The sequence below is a fragment of the Aedes albopictus genome, chromosome 1 (assembly GCF_035046485.1).
Source record: "Aedes albopictus strain Foshan chromosome 1, AalbF5, whole genome shotgun sequence".
Lineage (NCBI taxonomy): Eukaryota > Metazoa > Arthropoda > Insecta > Diptera > Culicidae > Aedes > Aedes albopictus.
The window spans coordinates 103084223-103109556 of record NC_085136.1 but is presented as its reverse complement, the minus strand read 5'-3'; the positions used below and the strand labels follow the sequence as shown (position 1 = coordinate 103109556).

Sequence of the window (25334 nt, the reverse complement as noted above, 5' to 3'; positions counted from 1 at the left end):
CGCGGTGAGTCAAGCGCGTATGCCGACCCTGAGGCAGTTGTAGAAGGGGGTCTCATTGATGCCGGATAGGGGGAGGCCTCATTAGTTACACTTGGCGCCCAACTGAAATTTTGCGCAGATTCAGTGCCCGGGTACACTTGAATGCCGATTGCGTGTCTTTGCGGAGGTCTCTGGGAACGTCCAGACTTCGTCGACAAACTTTTCTAAAAGCACACAAAACAGGTAACCAACTGAAGATTAAATATCAATACAGCTAATTCACCAAGAGGGGTCTTGGATGTGAGTGGACGGTCTAATTAGCCGCCAACACTTGATCAAAACTTACTAAAATAGTACAAGTTCTTAGTTGGAGTATTTTCGCGGTTGAATTCCGGAAAGGCTCAGTGTAGTGTGATTTTCAAACTGAACAGTAAAACACCAAACGAAACGAAACGTTTATTGACCATAAACTTGCTAAAACTAGGATTTTTAAATTGATTGCTCCATAGGAGAGCGTGAACAAATTTTAGGTTTTTTTAAATTTCATTTTTCAGCTTTCAAGCAACGAAGGTGTTTATACATTTAGGATTTTCAAATTGGTTCGAGAGGAAGTTCCTCTGAACAGCATTATTAGTTTCTTTTTAAATTTTATTTTTCGATTTTTTCTGGTTGAATGTCGGCGGCAACTATGGAAATGTCCCATATGTTGTCGAAGTACCATGCGATGAATCCAGGCCATCTCACTATAGATGAGCTGGAGCATGAGCTGAAGATCCGCGGTGCGCCGTTGGAAGCTTCACGGAGCGCGTCTGAGAGAACCCTGAGATGTTTGCTGAAAGAGGAGAAAAATAAACCGCAATTAGAATTTCCATTTGTTAGCGAATCGGTAGTAGAAGAGTTGGAAGTGTGTGACGATAAGTTGAACGGAATTAAGAACCATTTGATGAAACGAGGTTCGAAAAGAGCGCCGGAACAGTTGTACAAAACTCGACTAATTCATATCCTGTTACGGATGCATCGACTAAAAACCGTCGCGAAAGAAGAGGAGGATTTAAATAGTCTAGCCGTAATTGCCGGGGAATGTGTCAAGCTTCTTAGCGTGTACTTCTCAGCAACCTCTCACCTCCCCGAAGTGAGAGAGGCTGAGCTGGCAATCATCAATGAAAGCTTGCACCAAATGCGAAATGAAGAGGTTGACGAACATGCTGTTGAGGTGGAGAAGGGAAACGAGAATGAGAAGGGATCTACTGAGGAAAATTTGAATGCAGCGAGTGACGAAAATGGAGAGAATGACGAGCAGGGTGCTGTGGGTGGCGAGAAAACAGTAGCGGTAGAGAGTGAGAGTGAGAAACTAGCTGCAGAGGTTGCAAAACTGACTGCGGTTGTAGGCGTACTACTGCAGCGCATCACGGTGTTAGAGGCTAATCAAGCAACTTGCCAGCCTGTGGATACGCATGCTAAGACCACTAACAGTACTAGGATCGAAGAACAGGTTAAGGACGGTGTAGATTCAGAACAGGTTCAGGCCCATTCAGGAGATTTTCTGGAATGGTTGAAGAAAAGAAATGACTCGATTGAAACCTTGAAAGTTTCAGAGGAAGCTAGGAAAGTAGATTTGAAAGGGGTTGGAAAAGTTCAGAATGTGGAAGCAAGAAATAGGTTTGAGAACAGGTTTCCCATTCACAAATGGACAGTTAAATACGATGGAATGGACAATGGACGTAGGTTGAATGAGTTCCTAAAAGAGGTTGAGTTTAACGCTAGGTCAGAAGGATTTTCGGAAGCTGAGCTGTTCCAGGGTGCTCACCATCTGTTTACGCAGAAGGCGAGATCCTGGTACATGGAAGTCTGCTATGAGATAAGTTCGTGGAGAGAGTTGGTTAGAGAGTTGAAGAGAGAGTTTTTACCTGTCGATATAGACTATGTCTACGAGCGGCAAGCTGGAAACCGGAAGCAAGGTGCCAGGGAGAAGTTCCAGGACTTTTACTTGGACATGGTCCGGATCTTCCGTAGCATGTCAACCCCATGGGATGAAAAACGGAAATTCGACGTTCTCTTCCGTAACACCCGGGATGACTGTCGTATAGCGATGCTTGCGGCGAACGTTGACTCGATTCCTAAAATGAGAGATTTTGGGAAACGTTTCGACTCAATTAATTGGCACATGTACCAGAAAAGAGAGAATAGGTTTGCACGGAAAGAAACGATACAGATAGATGAGGTTAGACAGCAGTCGTCGTATAGAGAGGGTCGAGATAGATTTCAAAATGTAGAACACCGAAAATCGAACATGAATCAACCTTTCAGGTCAGACAACCGCCAGTCACAGAAACGTGAATGGAAACAGCAGCAACCGAACGAACATAAACAGCATAACGAGAAACCGTTTCAGAAACCTAAGCCACAGAATGCACCACAAGGAAGTTCCGTTCCTGGCACTAGTGGAACTAATGCCCTCGAGAGGATAGTTAGAGCCTACATTCCATTGAAGAAAAATGTTTGCTTCAACTGTCACGAGGGAGGCCATAGCTTCAGTGAGTGCAACCAGGAACGCAAGGTCTTCTGTGAGCGATGTGGATTCCCAGGTTTCTACACGAAAGATTGTCCGTATTGCCAATCAAAAAACGGGCAGAAGGCTGTCTAACGAGGCAAGTCAGTCTTCCATACAACTCCACAAGACCTCACACTGAGCCAGCAGTTGCAGAGACCCTTGAGCAGCTTGGCTATTCGCGAGTGAGTGGAGATCCACACGAAGAGGTAGAAGTAGCCACTATGATAGTCACTCTCAGCGATGATCCCAGACCATTCGTGAGAGTAGAAATGCTAGGCATTACTCTCTTAGGCCTGCTAGATAGTGGAGCAGCTAGAACAGTGTTAGGGACAGGTAGTAGAAAGCTGATGAGTGCGTTAAATTTGAAACTGAGACCCACCACGTTGAGCCTAAAAACAGCCGGAGGAGAGCAGTTAGAAGTGTTAGGTACCACCGATATTCCCATTACATTCAACGGAGAGACCAAAATCATACCTGTGGTAGTAGCTCCGAGTCTTAATCGTCGTTGCATTTTGGGATACGATTTTTGGCAATCGTTTGGGATTCATCCAACAATCTCTCAGTCCGTTGATTTGATCGATGAGGCTGAAATAGAAATGAGAGACTGTGTTAATGAGCTGAATGAAGACCAAAAACGGCAGCTGGAGGAGGTGAAGCGACTCTTCTTGGTAGCCAGTCCAGGCCACCTTGGGAAAACCAGTCTCATCGAGCATAATATCGAGATGAAGGACGAATTCCTGAATGCGGATCCAGTTCGTAAGAATCCGTACCCTTGGAGTCCCGAAATCCAAAAGAAGATTCACCGAGCGCTGGATGGGATGATTAGGGACGGCGTTGTAGAACCATCGGAATCAGACTGGGCTTTACCAGTGGTTCCCGTGAAGAAACGTGACAGTGAGGAGGTGCGACTTTGTCTCGACGCAAGAAAGCTCAACGAGCGGACGAAGCGCGATGCATATCCTCTCCCACATCAGAACAGGATCCTGAGTCAGCTCGGACCGTTCAAATTCTTAACGACAATCGATCTGTCACAAGCCTTTTTGCAGGTGCCCTTGAATCGGCAGTCCAGGAGGTTCACTGCTTTTTCGGTGCCAGGAAAGGGACTTTTTCAGTTCACGAGGCTACCTTTTGGCCTGGTGAACAGCCCGGCGACACTGAGCAAGCTGATGGACAGAGTTTTGGGCTACGGTGAACTCGAACCAGCTATTTTCGTCTATTTAGATGATATAGTGGTGGCGAGTCACACATTCGAGGAGCATATACAAAAGTTGAGAGATTTAGCGAGACGATTGAAGGAGGCCAATTTGTACATAAATTTAGAAAAATCCAAATTCTGCTGCTATGAACTGCCCTACCTCGGATACATCCTTTCTGAGAAAGGACTGCGGCCTAACCCGGATCGGGTCCAAGCGATCCTGGGATTTGAGGCCCCAAAATCCGTGAGGTCACTGAGAAGATTCCTCGGTATGGTAAACTACTACCGACGGTTTATCAATAATTTCAGCGAACTCACCGCACCTCTAACGGATTTGTTGAAAAACAAACCGAAAAAGGTGCGGTGGAACGAGGCAGCAGAAGGGGCGTTTAGGGCAATCAAAGAGAGGCTCATAACAGCTCCGGTGATGGCAAATCCCGATTTCACCTTACCGTTCTCGGTGCAAACTGACGCGAGTGATATTGCTTTGGCTGGTGTGCTCACCCAGGTACAAAACGGGGTCGAGAGAGTCATCGCGTATCACTCCGAGAAATTGAAAGGTGCTGAGGTCAACTATCATGCAGCAGAGAAGGAAGGCTTAGCTGCCCTTCGCTGCATTGAGAAGTTCCGATGCTACATAGAAGGCACTCACTTCACACTAGTGACTGACTCGTCGGCTCTCTCCTTCATTATGCGAGCCAAATGGAGATCCTCATCACGCTTGAGCCGCTGGAGTATCACGCTTCAACACTACGACATGGACATCAGACACCGAAAAGGAAAAGAGAATGTGGTCCCGGACGCCCTGTCCCGGTCGATCGAAGCGTTGGACGTGATAGAAGCGGATAAATGGTATCGCGATCTCTTTGACGCTGTTGAAGGAAACCCTGAAAAATATATGGACTTTCGCATCCAAGATGGGAAACTTTACAAGTTCGTGGCAGCTCAATCCGATGTCCTGGACTACAGGTTCGAGTGGAAGGAGTGTGTACCCGAATCCGAACGTCCCAGGATCATACGCGAAGAACACGACGGCATGATGCACATCGGCTTCGAGAAGTGCATCGAACAGATTAAACGGAGATTTTATTGGCCCAGAATGAGCGCAGATGTGAAGAAACACATTGCTAAATGCGAAATCTGCAAAATGAGTAAGCATTCCACTACATCAACCGCTCCTGCGATGGGAAACCAGCGAATCGCGACCCGTCCCTTCCAGATTGTGTGCATGGATTACATACAATCTCTGCCCCGAAGCAAGCAGGGCAATGCTCACTTGTTAGTTGTCTTAGACATGTTTTCTAAGTACTGCCTGCTTGCTCCGGTAAAGAAAATTGCATCGGGTAATCTTTGCACAATATTGGAGGAACGATGGTTTCGGCGATTGGCAGTCCCACAGTACGTCATCACGGATAACGCCACAACGTTTATGTCCAAAGAGTTTCAGGAGCTACTGAAGAAATATGACATCCAGCACTGGGCAAATGCGAGACACCGTAGTCAGGCTAATCCAACGGAAAGGTTAAATAGAAGCATAAACGCAATGATTCGCACTTACGTCCAACGCGATCAGAGACTCTGGGACACTAAGGTCTCAGAAATTGAGTTCGTGTTGAACAACACCGTACATGGATCGACAAAACTTACCCCTCACAGAGTGATCTTCGGAAGTGAGATGGCAACCCGAGGATCAGACCATCGGTTGGAAGATGAGAGAGAGATCTCGGAAGAAGACCGAGCGGAGAGGATGAAGGTCGTCAGCAAGCAGAATCTGGAGTTGGTGAGACAGAACCTAAAAAAAGCATATGATAATACGAAACGGCAATATGATCTACGTCACAAACGGTACTCACCATCTTTCACTGTCGGACAGCGCGTATTCAAACGAAGCTTCGCCCTATCAGCAGCAGGAAAAGACTTCAATGCGAAGCTGGGTCCACAGTACACCCCGTGTGTCATCGTGGCGAAGAAAGGCAGCAGTTCGTACGAGGTCGCGGACCTGAACGGCCGGTCGCTGGGAGTCTTCTCTGCAGCGGACCTGAAGGCCTAGGCAAAACCTAAATGAAAAATCCATGGTACAACCGATTAATATCAACTCTGGTTCTTGAGTGATAGAAGGTCAGTAGTGAGGAAGAGATCCAATCCGTCAAAAGTGTTTTTGGATGGATTTTCTGAATCACACTGCGTAATTCTGAATCGAGGATGGAATCAGAAGTTGAAAATGGAGTGTCTAATGGACTTAGCACCCATCAATGAATGCATTCAACCAAAAATCAAATTATTTTAATTTGTATGTAATGTTTAATTGTTTTTTAAATTGTTATTTTCTGTTGTGTAAATTCAACATTTTTCAAATTTTCAATAAAACTTAAATATGCACCTATGCAATCGACTGTCTTGAATGCAATCTTGTAAGCAAGTTTCTAAGACTGCATTTCATTCAGCAGATGGAAGCTGTGCATTATTTGAGTGTGTGAGCGCGCAAAATTGCTGTGAATGACCACTTTCAGATTATTTCCACCGGAAAATTCCAAGAACACAGCATCAAGTGAGTTAGACAAATTTTCCAATTAAATTCAATCACTTTCGCACTATTCTATTATTAATTTTCCGAAAAACACTAGTACACCATACTTACCCTATTGTATAAAGCATGCAATCCTCATAGATTGAATTTTCATTAAAATGCCTAGAATAAAGGGATCTTATGGGAGAAATACCAATCAAATGATCACTGGGCCCAAATATTAGACACAATGTCACTAAATCGATAAATATTCTTCCTAATCGCGCACTTTATCCTAGCTTTTTGAGAAAATTCACTTTTCGCAGGTCAGCCACGTTTCACAATAGCCACGACATAATAGATAGGCAATTTGACAGTTTGGTTGTTCACAGTAGACCGCACGTACACACTGATAAGCCGATATCGCTACCAAAAAAGCCACAGTTGATTTGACTGATATTGGCTAACTCCGACAATGCATTGTATTTTAAAAGGGTGAAGATGATGTTCTCACCGTACTCATGAGTAAATCTGTACAATTTTGTAAATATTTGTTATTCCGGAATTCATTTAAGTAATTGTAGTTAGAAATGTTTTTTTAAATTGTTGCATGTCAAAAAGTTCGATTTTGCATGTTTTAAAATATAATAAGTTTTAATTTGTTCAATGTAGTTCAACTTGTATATATTTTATTTTGGTTTTGTTTCAATGTTGGTTAATGTTGAAAATAGTTTAATAGGTTTGCTGGAGACCGGAATCGAAAGATGTTGATGGTCAGTAGAAAGTAATTACTTTGAAACAGAGTGGAGTTGGAATTCCAACAATGACACCTTATGACCCCAAACCATATTTTTACTAAATTTCATAAAAGGCTATTTTTCCCTAAGCTTACAGCCGTGATTCGTTATTTCTGAATGTGTTTGAGATGCTTATGATTTGGTTTGTGTTAAAAAAAGAGTGTGTTAGTAAGTTAAGTTCTGTTGGTGAAAATTCTGGTTCAGAGGTACGCGTCACAAAGTTGAAGTTTAAGTGTATGAAAAAAAAAAAATCAGCTTCTCTGATTTTTTTTAACCCGAGCGGGGGGAGAGTGTAACCAGTGGTGTGTCTGTCTGTCCGAGATTTGTGAGATTTTCGCGGTGTAGTGTTTCGTTTCAATGTTAAAATACCAAGAAGATATTTGAATATCCGCTGAGCTTCACCAAATACCACCCACCGCCCACCGGACAACTAGCAGCCACACCACATAGTTCCGCTACTCGCCACCAGACATCGCAGGCTCAAGGATAAGGCAGCCATGAGGGGTGGCGTATAAGGAGCCATGATGGGGCGAATTGCAACAAAGCGGGAAACTATTGGTCGGGGATTCTGGATAGGACAAGCTCCATTGCTCCACATCATTATCAAACGCAAAACCATATCGAACAGACGTGTTGAGATTAAATATTTGGAGTTTGAAAACCCGTAAGAAAAAACATTTGGAGTTTGAAAGGCCGTAGATAAGCTGAAGTGAAAGTTAGTGGAAGAAGCAGCATAGTGAAAAGTATCCAGGTAACAATTCCCCGACCAGAATCACCCAATCGCCCCCATCACTAATGCGCCACCCATTCGTTTCCAAACCGCCCGCAGGACCCCTTGTGTTTTACCTTGGTGAAGTCCGCAGTAGAGTGCGCGTAGTCGACCGAGACCCTTGCGTGGTCCTACCGCCTCTCAGTCAACCGCAGTTCTCGAACCCTACACCCGAGACTGCAGAAGTAGGTCGCCTATCCTGCTGGATAGAACCGCCCATCACCGTGCCGTTACCCGACGGTGAGTGAGTGCCGCCATTTTGCCTGGAGCTTCGCGGCATCGTCAAGTTAAGACCGCGAACGCTCGGCGGTTGAAGCCAACGGAAGGAAACCAAGCGAGAAAGAGGAAGAGAAGCCAACGTAGCGTCGCTGATCGAGAGGAGCGAGCCAGCGTCGACGTAGGAAGGTGGAAAGGAGTGGTTGCGGAACGAAGAAGGGGCCCCGTCGACCGTAAAAGGGAAGAAGAAGAAGATAGGAAGTTAAGGTAGGAGATAGGCTGTAAGAAAGTGGGAGGAAATAAAGGTACCTTGTGCACAAAAGTTACAACAAAGTGGGAAAGTGTGTTGCAATCCGGAGCTCAGGTGTTTTCTTGGTCGCGGTGAGTCAAGCGCGTATGCCGACCCTGAGGCAGTTGTAGAAGGGGGTCTCATTGATGCCGGATAGGGGGAGGCCTCATTAGTTACAATTGTTGTGAACATTTTGTCTGTTTATTTTGTATGTTTTACTAAGGTTTGTACATTTGTCCCTGAAATTTAATGTGCATTTGTAGCGCTCCAAAAATTTCAGGAGCGATCCAGTACAAAACGCACAAGCCGTCCCCTAACACGGACATCAAATTGTAGACGGTCTTGTGTTGTTGCCCGAATCTGGAGGCCTCCCTTAGGATAAGAAAATCCTAGACCAAATCGAGCTATGAATGCCGCAACAGATGCTGCGAACTAAAAGGCGAACTGCCAGAAAAAATAGGATTACAGGATTGACTGATGGACCAAGAACAAAAATGAAACCTCGTCATCCTGGGATTGGACTACGTTATCTATTTGGATAACTGGGCACAATTTATGTTATGTGTTGCATGTTTGTGTTTTGTGCATTTGTAATGTTCCATTTTGTTTTTCGTATCTAAGTTCCCAGACGTGGGGCCCGATACGGAAAATAAAATGTGCATTTATGAGGTTCCAATGTTTTTACCGTTACATTGGCGCCCAACGTGGGGCCTTGCGCATTTATGAGGTTCCAATGTTTTTTCCGTTACACCTTCTGCTGTCATCGTTGAACCTAGGATTAATTTGAACTCAATCAAAGCAATCTTGTACTTTTAGTCGAATAAATTTTCTTCAGTTTTTTTTTTTATCTGTATTAACGAGATTTTTAGCCCTAGGCTAGTTCATCTCGGGACCCACGCTTTACTTCCCTTCCGAAGGAACACATTTTGCGAGTTTGTCGGGAGTGGGATTCGATCCCAGGTCCTCGGCGTGAAAGTCAAGTGTTCTAACCATCACACCAGGTCCGCTCCACATTTTCTTCAGTCTTTGTTCATTTGCTAATCAAACCAGACGGTTTTTATTCCCACTGCAACCTACAACAGGTTTATGGGCCTGCGAGGAGATTTTTTTTTTAAATTCTAGAAGCAAAATGGACGGAAGCCGATTCAGCCTGCAAAAGCTGAACAACGCCAATTATTCAAGCTGGCGCTTCAAGGTTGAACTTTTGTTGGTACGGGAGGAGCTGTGGCGTTATGTGACACCAGGTGAGAAACCAACAACGGAATCGGATGCAGTTTGGTCCACTGGAGACGTCAAGGCCAGGGCAACCATCGGGTTACTACTGATCGAGGACAATCAACACCCGTTGATCCGGTCATCGACAACCGCAAAGGAAGCATGGACGGCCCTCCAGAATCACCACCAGCAGGTCAGTCTCACCGTTAACCCTAAAAGGAATACCTGGGGTCCATTGGACCCCAGGCGCCTTTCAGAGCTCGTCTTTGATGGAACACACTCAGCGAGGTGACAAAATTGAGGCCATGAAGGTATCCCTTTTAGGGTTAAGAGTTATTGTATTTTTTTACGAATAATCAGACTTTGGCGACGAAATTGAACTCGCCCTAATATGGTACTAACCTAACATTTATGCGAAGACTACTTTATCAAGAAGTCATGCAACTCTGTTATTTTCCCATACTAACGGTGTGCGTTACCGACGGCACTGCCGCCTGGTGAGCTAAGGTGGTACCTTTGTTTAAAAGTGTGTTGTGCTTATTGATTACTATTGGCAACACTGAAGAAACTGAAATACATAAACAAATAATCTAGCAAGTCGCGTGTTTCAATCTCAACATTTGGCGACAAGTTTCGGGATTTTTAGATTAAATTCGTATCTGTTTGATTCAATTCGGTTGGATAACGTTGGCTAGAGACGTTTTCCAACGGGTAAGAGTGGATTAGCTCGTCGAAAAAGCCAGAAAAGTGGATTATTTCTGGAACAACGAACGGCTTTAGTTGGCCGTCGGCAGAACGGTGTGTCACGTCGTGTTGTCGCGCCGCGGTGTGTTGCGTCGCGTGGTGTTGTGTCGTCGAGTGTTCAACTGCCCTGAGCCCGGCGCAGAATCGCTAGCAGTAATAAGTGGAGACGCAGAGAAGAACCTAAAAAAAAGTGATTTCGCCTAAGTTGCGCAAACCAGCAGTTCAAATGGATGTAAACAGACCATCTCTATCAACGTTCGACACTAAGGATACTTCCTCGATCGCCACGAGATGGAGGAAGTGGAAGCGGTCGCTAGAATTATTCCTGGAGGTGAACTCGGTAGCTCTGGCGTCCCGTAAGAAATCCTATCTGCTTCATTATGCCGGACCAGCGGTGCAAGACATCTTTTACGAGCTCGAAGGACATGATGCGCCCCCACCGGCGGGAAGTGACGTTTATCGTGAGGCGATTAGACTGTTGGACAACTATTTTGCACCAATGGCCAGCATTCCCTACGATCGGTTCGTGTTTCGCAGCATCAGACAAAAAGAGGACGAAACAGTCGACCAGTTTGTCAGCCGACTAAGAGAACAAGGAAGACTATGCGATTACGGGGCCGCACTGGACATGAGAATTACGGAGCAAATCTTTGACCACTGCATCTCAGAAGAACTACGGGAGGTGATTCTCAAGAAGAAGTTGATGACGGTGAACGAAATCGTTGAAGAGGCACGGATGATTGAAACCGTTCATCGAAATAAGGAGCTCATGGCGATGGAAAAGGACGAAGCGAAGGAAAGTGCTGCAAAGGCTTCAACCGAGGATCACACTATCAACCGGATCAAGGCAAACAAGAAAAAGGCAGTGTGTTTCCGGTGCGGACTCGCAGGCCATTTTGCGAACGACAAAGCTTGTCCCGCAAGGAACAAAATATGCGACCGGTGTAGCCTCGCAGGCCATTTTAAGAAAATGTGCAAAACTAAACACGATCCACCGAAGCATAAGAAACGTGACAAAGTTCTAATGGTGTCCGAAACCGAGAGACGAGGGCGTGAAGACATCACTTCCGGCGACGACACCGCAAGCGAGAGTGGCAGCGATGTGTGTCACATTTATGCAACGAACTGCAAACAAGGATTCGTTACGTGCTACGCAGGCGGCGTAAAGCTGGATTGGGTGGTGGACTCTGGAGCTCACGTGAATGTGATCAGCAGAAAGACTTGGAATGACCTAAAACAAAAGGGATGCCTTTACGTCACAGAGAGGAAACCACGGAATGCCCTTCGTGTATACGGCGACGGTGAACTGGGCGTCCATAAAGTGATCAGGACTGATATTGCGACGCAGTCTAGCAAAGTGAGTCACCTGATATATGTAGTGGACCAGCAGAAAGGAGTTAACCTGCTCAGCAAGCAAACATCAATCGATCTGGGAATCCTGGAAATTCGAGGAGAGGTGTTCAACGTGGAGCAGCGAGCGAAACCAACAGTTGGAAAACTTAAGGGCGTACAAGTGGAGGTAAAAATCAACAAAAACGTAACACCTGTTCAGCAACCATGTAGGCGGCTGCCTATTCCATTGCAAAAACCTGTCGAGGACAAATTGGAGGAGCTGTTGCAACAGGATATAATCGAACCAGCGCCGCTCAAGATTACCTGGGCCTCGCCACTGGTGGTGACACCGAAGAACGGAGGGAGAAATGTTCGCCTGTGTGTTGATATGCGGCAAGCGAACAAGGCCATCATCCCAGATCGACACCCATTACCGACCTTCGAGGAGATAATGCCGCACCTCGACGGCTGCCGATTCTTCAGTAAGATAGACTTGGTGCAGGCGTTTCATCAATTGGAGCTGTCACCGGCATCTAGAGAAATCACTACTTTCGTTACCCCAAATGCCTACTACCGCTACAAAAGGTTGATGTTCGGTATGAACTGCGCCGCAGAAGTGTTTCAGCGCGAAATCGAGCGAGTTCTTCATGGTCTACCTGGAACGAAAGTATTCATTGACGATGCGCTTGTGTACGCCTCGACGAAAAAGGAACACGATAAGCGAGTGGCTGCAGTTCTGCGCAGACTATCGGAGTACGGACTAACGGTAAACGACGAGAAGTGTGAGTATGGCAAGGAGTCTGTCGATTTCATGGGTCATACCCTGTCATCAAAAGGAATACTACCAACGGACGATAAAGTATCAGCAGTTCAAGCTTTTCGACAGCCACAAGATGCTAAGGAGATGCGAAGCTTCTTGGGCTTGGTAAACTACCTAGGTAAATTCGTGCCCAATCTGTCCAGCATTTCGGCACCTCTGCGTGAGATGACGGTTAAAGGAGTGAAGTTCGTTTGGACCGAGGAACGAAAGGAAGCTTTTCAAAAGGTCAAAACAGCCCTGTCGAACCCGAACTACCTAGGCTACTATAGTCCAAGCAATCCGACAACCCTAATTACCGATGCCAGCGATTGTGGTCTCGATGCAGTACTGATGCAAACAGTCAATGGTCAACCACGAGTGATAAGCTACGCCAGCAAAACACTTTCGCCGACTGAGAAAAAGTATCCGACTTTGGACAAAGAGGCACTTGCAATTGTCTGGGCTACGGAGCGCTTCCAAATGTATCTGCGAGGTTTGCATTTCGTGATCCTAACAGACCATAAACCACTGGTCAATATTTTTTGCGATTCTTCCATTCCAAACCAACGCCAAGAAAGATGGGCATTGCGAATGCAGTCCTATCGGTACACTATACGCCATGTTCCAGGTGAGCTGAATATTGCGGATCCTTTCTCTAGATTATCCGAAGTGGCGAACGCAAGAACTTTCGACAAGGAAGCGGAAAGGGTCCTTTGCTCCATTGTGGAAGTCAACAAACCATCTGCGGTAACCTTCGACGAGATTGCTCGGTGTTCTCAAGAGGACGTTGAAACACAGCAAGTAAAGAGAGCGCTGCACGATGGCAACTGGATCGAAACTATCAAAACCTATGCACCATTCAAGTCGGAACTATGTTTTGCGAATGAAGTACTGCTCAGAAAAAGCAAACTGGTGGTACCGAGACAACTCCGAAGTACGGTGCTAGCATTGGCACATACAGGACACCCAGGACAGGAGAAGATGAAGAGAAGACTTCGAGCAGCTGTATGGTGGCCAGGGATCGATGGCGATGTGCAGAAGTCGTGTAAGGAATGTTTCGATTGCCAGCTGGTAGCACCGTTTGACAAACCAGAACCGCTGCGTATCAGAGAACTCCCTTCCGCTCCGTGGGTCCATTTGGCTGGAGATTTTTTGGGACCACTTCCCAACGGTTACTACTTGTTTGTACTGATCGACTTGTACAGCAGGTATATGATCGTTGAACCTATGAATCAGACAACTTCGAATGACGTGATCCGCACACTGAAGGAAATATTTACCAGAATGGGACTGCCGCAAGTTATTACCTTGGATAACGCTAAAAACTTTTCGAGTCAACTATTGAAGGACTTCTGTGTTGACCGCGGTATCAAGCTGACCCACACCACACCTTACTGGCCGAGTGCCAACGGAGAAGCTGAGCGACAAAACCAGTCGCTTCTGAAGGTTTTGAGGATTAGCCAGAACAAGGGGACTGACTGGAAAGAGGCGTTACAAGAATATATGTACATGTACTCGATTACGCCTCATTCGACAACAGGTGTGGCCCCGGCCAATCTCATGTTTGGCCGGCGTTTTCGTGATTTGATTCCACACGTACAAGACTGTACATTGGACGATGGAGAACTACGTGACAAGGACTGGGTTGCCAAGTATCAAGCTAAGGAAAACAGGGATAAAAGAGTCGGAGCAAGAGAATCGCCGGTCGATGTCGGGGATCAGGTTTTGATGAAGAATCTGTTGCCACAAAACAAACTATCTTCCAAGTTCTTGCCAACGCCAGCAACAGTAGTCGACAGGATCGGAAACAGCGTCACCCTCAAAACAAGTGAAGGTCAGGTGTACAAGCGGAATACGTCACATGTAAGGCCTTTTATCCAGCAATCCAACGTCGAAGCTCATGTTCCGGAACCAGCTGAACTGGAGGTGTCATCCGGCACTGCGAACATGACGGGTGAAAGACCACAACGTGAAAGAAGACTTCCAAAGCGTTTTGATGATTACTTGGTATGAGAACTAAGTATACTACTTTCGATAAAATAAATGAGATATGTTGTGCTTATTGATTACTATTGGCAACACTGAAGAAACTGAAATACATAAACAAATAATCTAGCAAGTCGCGTGTTTCAATCTCAACAAAGTGTATAAGAGTGTATTGGTGCGAGTATAAAAATTTACACATACTATCATGAGTAGTGCCATTTTCATCCGGGGTGGCGCTGCAAGCATTGACTCCCGATTTTCAGCAGTGCTGCAAGTCTTCTTGATAATGTGGTCTTCGATTTATGACACATTCGCCTTCTTTCCCCGATTCAGGCGAAACCAACTGATTTTGTTATGAAAACATAAACAGCTGGTAGCCGAGAACAATAAGGATGTAAACATCGGTGCACCAGCTGGTTTTGTTGTGTAAACATGACCAGCTGGTGGACCGAGAACGAAAGACCTTAATGGTAAACATTAATGTCGTTTTCGGTTTTGAACCTGAGTCAGAGCTGACCCTGACTAGCAATAACCGAGCGGAAACGGATTCGGATCCGACCCCAAACGAGTCAACATGTAAACATTATGAAAATTAATCAAACTGTCAGTTGCACATTTTCATAAAATTCTTCTATTTTGCGCATAATTGAATGTTAACATGTTAGTTAGCGCACTAAATAAATAGTTTATGCAAATTTCGACAATGAAAGTCTTTAACTTCCTAAATACTACGTCCGATGAAAAATGAGAACCACTTTTAGCAACGCACGGTGGAAAATCAATATGTTTTTGAAGTCCCTAAACACAAAATAGAAACCACTGGTGGGGTGCTATCCTAAAATAGAACCCGAAAAGGAGTGGTATAATAGGGATAGCGATGAGGACTCCCGTGGCGATGCTCTAAGGGCCGATTTCTTCACCCGGGCTTAAATTTTAAACCAGGCTCTGCAAAATTTTAAGCCGGGCTTAACTTTTTTTCGATTTCTTCACTTCGGCTTAACCACTAAACCCGGTTTAATAAAGCTACGGTTTACGTTAAGTGTGGCTTATTTTAAGCGGTGCTCTGAGGTGGCTTAGCAGCGCTGAGCCAGGCTTAAGCCGCAAATTGCAGAGTTTGGGTTTCTTCACCTGCTTCAGGGATAAATTTTTGAAACAGCAGAAAATATTTTTAATAAAATATGTACACTTAAGAACTATACAATTGTAAAACGTTTGGATACGGATGGAGGCGATGATAAAGAAAATGATAATCTACAACCGGCACGTCGTCAATATAAAATATTCAACATCGGATTTTGGGACAATCAAGTTTTTGCATCAGATTGAAAGTCTTCAAAAAGGCACCGTGTTGATAGTTTTGGAAATTTTCATCCTGATATGGAAGTCAAAAGTACATTTGCATTAAAGTTTCTATTTATTTTAATCCGGTCCTTCCATAACGTCAGATCACAATTAACATAGGGGAACTTACGTATTTTCGGCAGTTTTGTTCTCTTCGTCTTGGGGGGTTTTTTGAAACCTGTTGGTCTCATAGTTGGCCTCAAATCCTTCTCAACCAAGCTGAGTTATATTCCCAAATTTCAGGCAATTCGCCCACAAAAAACCCCTATGACGAAGAGAACAAACCTGCCGATAATACCCTTCGTCACCCTATTTTTGTTTCTTACCAATGGTTCAAGAGATATAATTTTTTTAACAAACAAACTAAGGATGACACTAAAAAAATGTCTTCTAATAACTAATACACTGATTTCTTACGAAAACTTAATTCAGAGCACGTTCGAATATTAAATATTTTGACTCATAATTCTAAACATAAAAAGTATTATTCGTGGTGTACTTCTAAACATGACTCATTTTGAATGCCTAATAGGGTGACGTTGGATATTATCGGCAGGTTTGTTCTCTTTTTCGTGGGGGGTTTTTGTCGGCCAAAATGCCTGAAACATGGCCATATCATTCAGCTTACTTTGGAAGGATTTGAGGCCAACTTTGAGGTCAATAAGTTCCCCTTGATCAAAATTTAGTGTCTAGCATGATGGAACACATGACCATTTCCACCGAACCACCGCGAAGCACGATGGAAATGATCATATTCTAGTATTATTTTTTTTTTTTTTCATTGCAAAAATGTTTTGCAACTCGTTGCAAAACTCGATCTTTACATCGCACATGTAATCCCATGTTTTCATGATGAATCGGGTGATGAATATTAATTGCCTTTTTCGAAGATATTCGATGACATTGAATCTAGATAGGTCTAAATTAAATCATTTTCAGCACTGCAAAACAAAAACGTTGTATAAATATTATGTTTCTAGTTCAAAACCGAATTAGCGACATTTTTTCTTTGACTTCCGCTGCTTTTGCCTTGCGTTAAACAATGTCGGAAGTAGGGCGCTGTATTGTACACCTGGTGCTCTATACAGCGCCCCACTTCCGACATTGTGTTTAACGCAAGGCAAAAGCAGCGGAAGTCAAAGAAGAAATGTCGCTAATTCGGTTTTGAACTGGAAACAATACTTTAGTACAGTAGACGTTCGCTCGGTGCAAACGGTTTAACTGCAATGCTTTTTAACTACAAGTCCGCTAAGGGCAACAATTTTGCAGTTATCGCACCGCTATCCTTCAAAATGAAATGTCAACAGCGATGCGATGTTTATCGCATGCACTTTCGCTGCAGTGCGATGTTTTTCAAATGCAAATTGGCTGCATTCTGCAGAAACTGACAGTTCTTTGGCGTCTGTCAGTTGTTGCAGTTATCGAATTTCATTCGCTAAGTGAAACGTAAACATGTTGCAGTTACCGAACGTCTACTGTAGATCTGAGTAGGCTGAAAATGTAGGTTGTTGATTCAACTGTCAAAAGTTTTCACAAATGTTTGTAGTTGACCGTTTCAAGATTCTAAGTTTCTCATTTTTTATTACTTTTTTGTAATTTTAGGCACGATTGACAGGATCAAAGTTTTATTGGCAGCTGTGAATACATTTTTGCAAAAGAATTGGTAGAGGCTCATTGCAATCGAATGCAAATTGGGCCAAAATACGACCGAAACTGTCCAACAATACATTTTCTACAACTTTGTGGTGTGTATCTTTTCAAGCATGGAGCAGTGGAATGCGAAGCAATTTACAATAGTTCTAAAAGGAAGGATGCCTTGTGCTTGGTCTGGGATCTGGCCGGATCTCTTCCCGTACACGACCATTATAATACATTTGGTTGTCCAGGGAATGCGTGAAAACAATAATTTTATTCACCCAAGGAAATACATTGAGAATGTATTTGGACCTCAAAGATTTCATTTAACCTCCTGATAAGAAAAAAATATCTAAGCTAGGGAATCGCGCCACTTGGGCGGTGGCTTCTATATTCGTCTGTTTTCCACTATAACTCAGTCAAATTTGAACCAATCGACACAACTTTTTGAATGTGGTGAGATAGGTATAGTATCTACCCGTGTACAACATTTCAAGTCAATAGGACAAATCGGTGAAGTACTAGATTTGTAGTAATGAGCTGAATTTTAGTATGGTGAGAAGGTAAATTCTCCGTTTATGCAATGAAATGACACAACAAGTGTGGGTATTATGATTCCTTGCCTAATTTGATGCCTTATGAGCAAAATTGTGGGCAACAGTGTTGTTTTTTTCTCCATTCTTGCAACATAAACAACATAGTTATCCAAAGTTTTACTCAAACATCATCAAATTAGGCAAGGAATCATAATACCCACGCTTTTTGCACCATTTCATTGCAAAAACGGAGAATTGACCTTCTCACCATACTGAAATTCAGCTCATTACTACAAATCTAGTACTACACCGAACGTGCCCCATTGGTTCAAAATTGACTGAGTTAAAGTGGAAAACAGACGAATACAGAAGCCGCCGCCCAAGTGGCGCGATACCTTAGTATTTCTGCTACATATTGCTGTGTGCATTCAAAATGCAAATATCAAATGCGGGAACACCAAATGCGGTAAGATTTTCTAACAAGTAACCCGATGTCAGTGGGAGCTTTCGAATCCTAGGTTGGCGGTGATATTGTCGGGCCGCCACCAAACCGGACTTCGCACAATCAAGTCGCGACGCGACCCAACTCGCGACGTTTTTAAATCATGTCAAAGGTAGTGCGCATCCTTCCCGTTGTTGTCAGCAACACAGCGCACTAGATGCGAAACAGTTGCGACACTTGTGGACCAAGAAAATGGCAATTTTTGATTGAATGTCGGTCTTGATTCCAACCGGATAGACAATATTGGCTATGGTTGCTACGTTGTCTTTGTTGTTGTTGTTGTTGTTGTTGTTGGGTTTTTCCGTTTATGGCTTGAGGTACAGTGCCTCATATCCGCCAGTAGCTACCCTCTGGTATTTTTGATTGTGGTAAAATTCATGGCTTCAATCTAGCCATTTTAACGAATTTCACGATTTGCTTCAATTTGTCTTCTTCCATTTCTCCTATCAATTCCTTCAGGTTTCGGTACGTTTCCCAATCGAAGTGATTTCTAATGTGTCCATATTTGATGCAATGTAGTAGGGCATGTTCTGTCGTGTCTAACTCTTCACAAAGGTCACATTCCTCGCTTTCCTGGATTTTTAGCTTCGCCAGCCAAAAATTGGAGTAGTCGTGTCCGGACATAATTCTGTTAAGGAGTCTTACGTCCTCTCCGTTCAGCTTTTTGTTCCAGTACCAAGGTTTCGTTGGAAAATGTTCCATTATGTCGAAGAACTTTCGACCTTTTCCTTCCTCGAGTGCTATTCGCCGATACCAATCTTCCGTTGTTTGCTGCAGATCTTTTTTCAAGTTGCATATGATGTCGTGCCACAATAGTTTATTACGAATGACCGCTGGATTGTTTAGACCACCTTTTGCCAACTCATCTGCTCTTTCATTACCTCTTATTCCTACATGGGCTGGTATCCATTGCAGAGTTATCCGTTTCCTAACCATGTTTTCTAGAATCTCCTGTGATATTTGATCTACATATTCCTGGCCTGCTTGGTTGATTAGATACCAGCATGCCGATTGCGAGTCCGTGAAGATAACTGTGTTTTGTGATGTTGGTGCTTCGATCGATGCCATCCAAATCGCCAGAATTTCTGCTGTCATAATGCAGCAGTTGTGTTCCAGTCTCATGCTAATCTCTGTACCGTTTCCTTCGATAAGCGCCCCTATGGCACATCCTGTTTCTGACTTTGATGCGTCAGTACACTCATATCATTTTACTGATAGAATCTAAGTGCAAAAAGCACATAGATGACGAACGAGAGAGAGAAAAATGATTCTATGTGCATCTAATGAGAATTAAAAGTTACTATGTTAAATTTGATTTGTCTTATAATAAATTTAGAGTGCAACAACTTAATAAGCAACCCTGTCAACTTAAAATCCAAACACAAGCATAACAAACGCGAAACGAGCATGGCGCGCGCAGAAGACCCACGTTTTGCTCCGAAAAAAGATCTCTTTCAACATCAAGGTGCTCAGGAAATTTGCCGATCGTGCTGCTTCTTGTTTTTGAAGGTAAGTAGTCCACTTGGAACTTTGAAATCCTTTCCAAAATACACATATCTTTTGTATTTTCGATAGAATTGCGTCGAGAATTGCACATCGACCGCTTCTCCATGTGACGGTGCACCGTCACCCATCAGGCCGAAATCGTAAACGATTTGGAAGCTACGGGTTGGACGGGCGATTGAGACGTACTTTTTGACCGGTAGCCAGCGGGAACTCATCGTGGCATCTGCGGATCTCACTGGTCCATCATCTTCGTTGGCCGTGGTGTCGTCGGTGGATCGGCAGATTAAGTGCGCAATGGCTTATAATTAAAACATATTTTGTAACAATCGTCAACTACGCTCTTTATTTAGTGTTGCATAACAAATCAAGTTTGGCATAACCTGTGATCGAGCTGGTTAATTATTTTCCAAAATCAATCTTAGAAAATTATCTGAAAAGTTATTTATAACTGTTCGATCGCAGATTCTTCCAAATTATCATTTATTTTTATTTCAAAGCCAACTCCTACTGCCAATAATTTTGTTATTCTTTGTAATAGGAACCATGTGCCTCACGATTGAAAACCCATAATTTGATTTTTACAAAGCAAAAGGTTCGCACATAAAATTAATCTTGACTGAATTGACAAAGTTTTGATAGTGTTGCACTTATTTTTTAAGTGCAAAAGCAATTGGTCACAATCTCAGTGCAGGGCACTTATATTTAATATGTTAATTATTCTGAGTGTATAGATGTGTTCCCAGTAGATATCCCGCATAGAAATTTACAATTTATGGTATCGTACATATTATAAGACGTTCATAAGTGGAATGATTATTATAGAAGCAATAGTAGTTTTATGATGCAATGATTAAAGATGAAAAATTACCATCATACAAAACTTTTCGAATATCATACCACTTATGATAACGATACATGCAATTATATATGAAAAATTTCTAATAATACCTTTTTGTTTAGGTAGTAGTTGATACTACTTTTGTGGCTTGTTCCTCGGATTTTTTTCAATGTGAAAACAACAGTACCGCACGTAAATAAGATAATGTGCATTACTGTTTCCTCAGCAGTGACGAAATTGAGCACTTCCGAGATCTCCGAGCACAACAATACTGCAGTGTGATGATTCATTTTTTTCTCTAGTGGGGAGTTTTTCACCAAAATCTACCACTGGTTCCGTAGCCTTTTTTCGTGTCAGCAGCTGGCTTTCTCTAATTTCCACAAATGCACTAGAAAGCTTACCTTCATCCGTCCTTCACTGGTTGCTTTTGCGGCTGCAGCAGAATGTTGATGCCGCCCAAATATCCCTTTTCCTCTCAGAAAATTCCTATTTGAGATCTTCCTTGGTGCCGTTGATTACCACCTAGATTACCACTAATTTCTTTTTTGTTTTTTAACTTCTATGAGTTTCAATGTACCGCGAACACTGCTTGCGTTTGGTGTAGCGCGAAGAGTTACTACATTAATCTCGACCACGTCAACTTCACTCGGTTCGATTCCCTACCCAAAAGATAAAAAACGCCGCGAATATAAACAATGATTCACACAATCGTACACGGAGAAACTAAAAAACTCAAAATTAGGTACTTTTAAACTTAATTTTGAGTTCTTTTTCATCTCCCTTTTCATGCGCTCTTTCTGTTGTTGTCAGAGAGTGAAGAGAGAAACAGCCCAACTTTTGCAGTTCCGTGCGTCAAGCCAAAACTGAGTTTCTAGCACAGTACTCAAATTTGAGTGAATACAACCTAGTCAAAATTTCGGTTGGGTGGAAAAAACTTAAAATTAGGTATTTTTTTCACATGGAAGCTAGCGGGAACAACCCAACAAAAACATCGATTCCATCAACTCAAAATTGGCTTGACGCACGCAACCCCGAAGTTGGGTGGATAGAACTCACTTTTGGGTAGTTTCGTCTCTCCGTGTAGATACACTTGACAGTGTCCGAAAGAGCCCACAGGGGTGTGCACATTTTTTCGGTCGGTAAAGCAGATTTGCTGAAATATTTTCGTTTTGTTTTTATTATTCGCCGTATCATAAAATTGATAAAGTGATTATAATACGTATAATTTCGCAAAATTTTTGTTCGAGAATAATGCCATTTTTGAATGGTAACGATACTTAACAACCCATTCGGTCTATCATTAAAACTCCTAAAACGATAACTGCTATCAGCGATATGATCAATCGTATCATCGATTTATAATCCAGTTTATGATAACACGAATAATAAGAAAATCATACATTCAATTATTCATGTATAATACCGTTTTATTCGGGATACTTGTTCTGGATCATGTTTGTTGTTATCTGTCTTGTAGTACTTGGAGCTAGGTTGTTTTTGGAGAACTGCATGCCATCCACTAGTGTTTCAATCAAAACTTCTCTTTCTTTTACGGTGTTTCTTCGGTTGTGATAAACGTTCAACATCTGATCCACATTCTCCATGAAAATCTTTTCCATGAATGTGTACGAAACATCTTCTGGTGTTCCTCCTGTTCGCGCCAGCTGCATTAACTGCTCTCCTATGGGATCCTGCCTTTTTATATGTTTTATTATCCTTTTTTTTGGTGTGGTATTCCCGAGTGAAGTGTAACGGTTTCTCGTTACTTAGTGCTGCCAGTGTGTTCGTCGGAGTTGTCTTGGTGCATCCTGTGGCAATTCGTTGGCATTGTCTGTTTGATACCTCCAGCATATTTTGATACGTTTTTGGTGTTCTTCCGTATACAGATGACCCGTAGAGAATGTAGTTTCCATAGAGCGCTTTATGAAACATAGTCATAACTCGGGGGGTGGCACCTTTCTTAATGCTTCCAATGATTTTAAGCATGTTTTGTCGATCTGTTATCCTCTCTTTCATGGTCCTGATGTGTGTTCCGTAGGATAGGTTTTTGTCCACGTATATTCCCAGATACTTGTAGTTGCGAACCGTTTCTATAACCACATCGCCAACCTTCAACATCAGTTCTACGTTTGCCGCTGTGAACAGTATGGCTTTTGTTTTGGCCTCGTTCAACTGCAGATTAAGTCCAGAGCATATGCTTGCAAAGTTATTTATTTCTGTTTATGCTTTCGTTATTGCCTCGTCACGTGTTCTTCCCCTTACGATTTTGAAAAAATCGTCCGCAAATTGGATAGTAACTACATCGTCGTCCATGTTGCTGTGGAGTTTCGCGGTATACAAGTTAAACAACATTGGAGAAAGGACATCTCCTTGGGGTAATCCTTGCGAGACGCTCATTTCCACTCTTCCTTCATCAGTTTGCAGTATCAACTTTCGGTTATACAAGAAGTTTGCTACCCATCTCGTGACGTCTGCTGGAAAGCTCATCTCTTCCAATATTTCTATTAGCTTTTCCACTACTACCGTATTAAATGCATTGGAGAAGTCGAAGAATACTCCTATGCAAACCTGACCTTTCCGTTTACCTTCCATTATGAAGTTCGTGGCAAACTCCAAACAGTCTTCGGTTGATTTTTGCGTTTGGAAACCAAATGATAACTCAGGTAGCAAATGATTCCCGCTCACGTGTGTTTTAATCCTCGTCAAAACATTCCCATTTACTGCCTTCGCTAGTGTTGGTAGCATTGCTATGGGTCGATAAGCGGTGTTGTCCTCTGGGTCTCGACCTGCCTTGAGAATTGGAATCAGTCTCACTTCTTTAAGGTGGTCTGGTAGGTGACCGGCTCTGTAGTAATTGTTGAGTTTAGTGTTGGGAATACTCACAAGCAAAAAGTTATACTCACTTGCTTCTATCTCAGTCCAGAAGCATGCTATCAAAAAATGATGTTCGAAGGACTTTTAGATTGTAGTTTAATCTAAAAGTTTGCCGAATAAAGTTAAGGTCGCAGATGCATATCAAAACCGTGAGAGAGCTGTGAGTACAAGGTGAGTATGAATTACACGAATTTTACTCACCTCGTACTCACAGCTCTCTCACAACTTTGGTATGCGTCTGCGATCTTTACTTTATTCGGCAAACTTTTAGATTAAACTACAATCTAAAAGCCTCTCAAACATCATTTTTTGATAGCATGCTTCTGGACTGAGACAGAAGCAAGTGAGTATCACTCTTGCAAGTGAGTATTCTCAACACTGGTTGAGTTCCTCTATGATCTTTAACTTGGCGTCCGTACTGAGTTGCCTCAGCATACTGTAAGTGATACCATCTGTGCCTGGGGCTGAATGTTTTTTTCTTACTCTCCAGAAATTTGTTTAAGCTATCTAGGGTTATGAGGTTTCCCGCTTCTTCTGCTTGATAATGAGCACTTTGTTGAAGGGCAACTGGCACTATCCTGAAGTTGGCTTCCAAAAACTGCTTGGCCGCCTCCTTGGTCGTAAGAATGATATTGTTCTTTGGTTTGTCTTCGTGTCTGCTCTTCAAATTTTTTACTAACTTCCAGTTTCCTTTTGTATCCCTTGGATCAATGTGTTTAGTAATCTCTTCGATCTTCTCTCTCATCAGCAATTTTTTCTCTCTAAGGAATTTCGCGTTTGCCTTTTGTAGTGCGCACAGCATTGGCGTATCTAGGATTTTTTCCTAAGGGGTGCCTAGGGGGTGCCAGTTTCAGTGGCTTCCAGGTTGCTTTTTTTTTGTAAAAGAAATACCGATCCACCCTCAATTTCTTAGTATAATGATATACTGCGTCGCGGGAAAAATGAAATACATGGAATTTGTATTTCCAGTTTGAACTTAACTACCTACTTGGATTTTTTTTCCGGCAATTTCTTTGGGAATTTGTCAGTAAGTTTTTCGTGAATTTCATAGGATTTTCTTTGACCAAGACCAGTTGAGAATTTCTGATTTTTAAATTTAATAATTTTTGGAAGCAAGAATTTGAAAAATAATTACGATAAAATGGCCTAATAAATTTGCAAAATAACTGAAAAAGAAATTGCTGAAATAATTTCAGAGGAATAGCCATTGAAATTATAGAAAAAAACCAAAGAAATTGCTGATGAAATTCTAATGGATCTACCGCAGAAATTTTCATAAAAAACAACCATGCCGAAGGAATCCTCAAAGAAATGGCCTTATGTACTACGGTCTGGCGAATACGGAGTCGTAGGTTCGAATCCCACCAGAACGCGTTTTTTCGCAAATTCATCTCTCAATTTGTCAATTCTGTGCCTTCTAAGTAATTACAAGTTTTTCCCGTACATTCCTATAGGATTTCACTAGAGATTTCTCTGGTAATACCTCCTAGGATTTCTCTGGAAAAACCAACTAATACCGAAATTCGTTTAGGGATTCCTTTAAAGATTTCTACTGGAATTCCTTGAAGAAGCCCAAAAGGATTTCCAGAAGTAATACCGTGATTAATTTCTATAGTAATCCACGAATAAAAACTCTAGAGGAATTCCTGGATAAGACTTTAGACAAATCCCTGGAAGAATCGAAGGCATTTCTGGAAGTATCCTAGGAAAACTACCTAGAAGAA

General features: G+C 42.9%; 1 protein-coding gene and 1 long non-coding RNA gene across 2 annotated transcripts; both read left to right on the top strand.

Moving 5' to 3' along the window:
• The first annotated feature begins 9431 nt into the window (after positions 1 to 9431).
• Positions 9432 to 14405, top strand: LOC134288881 (uncharacterized protein K02A2.6-like). The gene is made up of 2 exons (XM_062854802.1): positions 9432 to 9710; positions 10530 to 14405. The coding sequence occupies exons 1-2, from the start codon at positions 9432 to 9434 to the stop codon at positions 14403 to 14405; spliced, it is 4155 nt and encodes a 1384-aa protein (XP_062710786.1).
• Positions 14406 to 19591: 5186 nt separating this feature from the next.
• LOC134285421 (uncharacterized) lies at positions 19592 to 20231 on the top strand. Its single transcript, XR_009996366.1, has 2 exons — positions 19592 to 19901; positions 19968 to 20231. It is a non-coding gene; the product is annotated as an uncharacterized LOC134285421 (long non-coding RNA).
• Positions 20232 to 25334: the final 5103 nt, after the last annotated feature.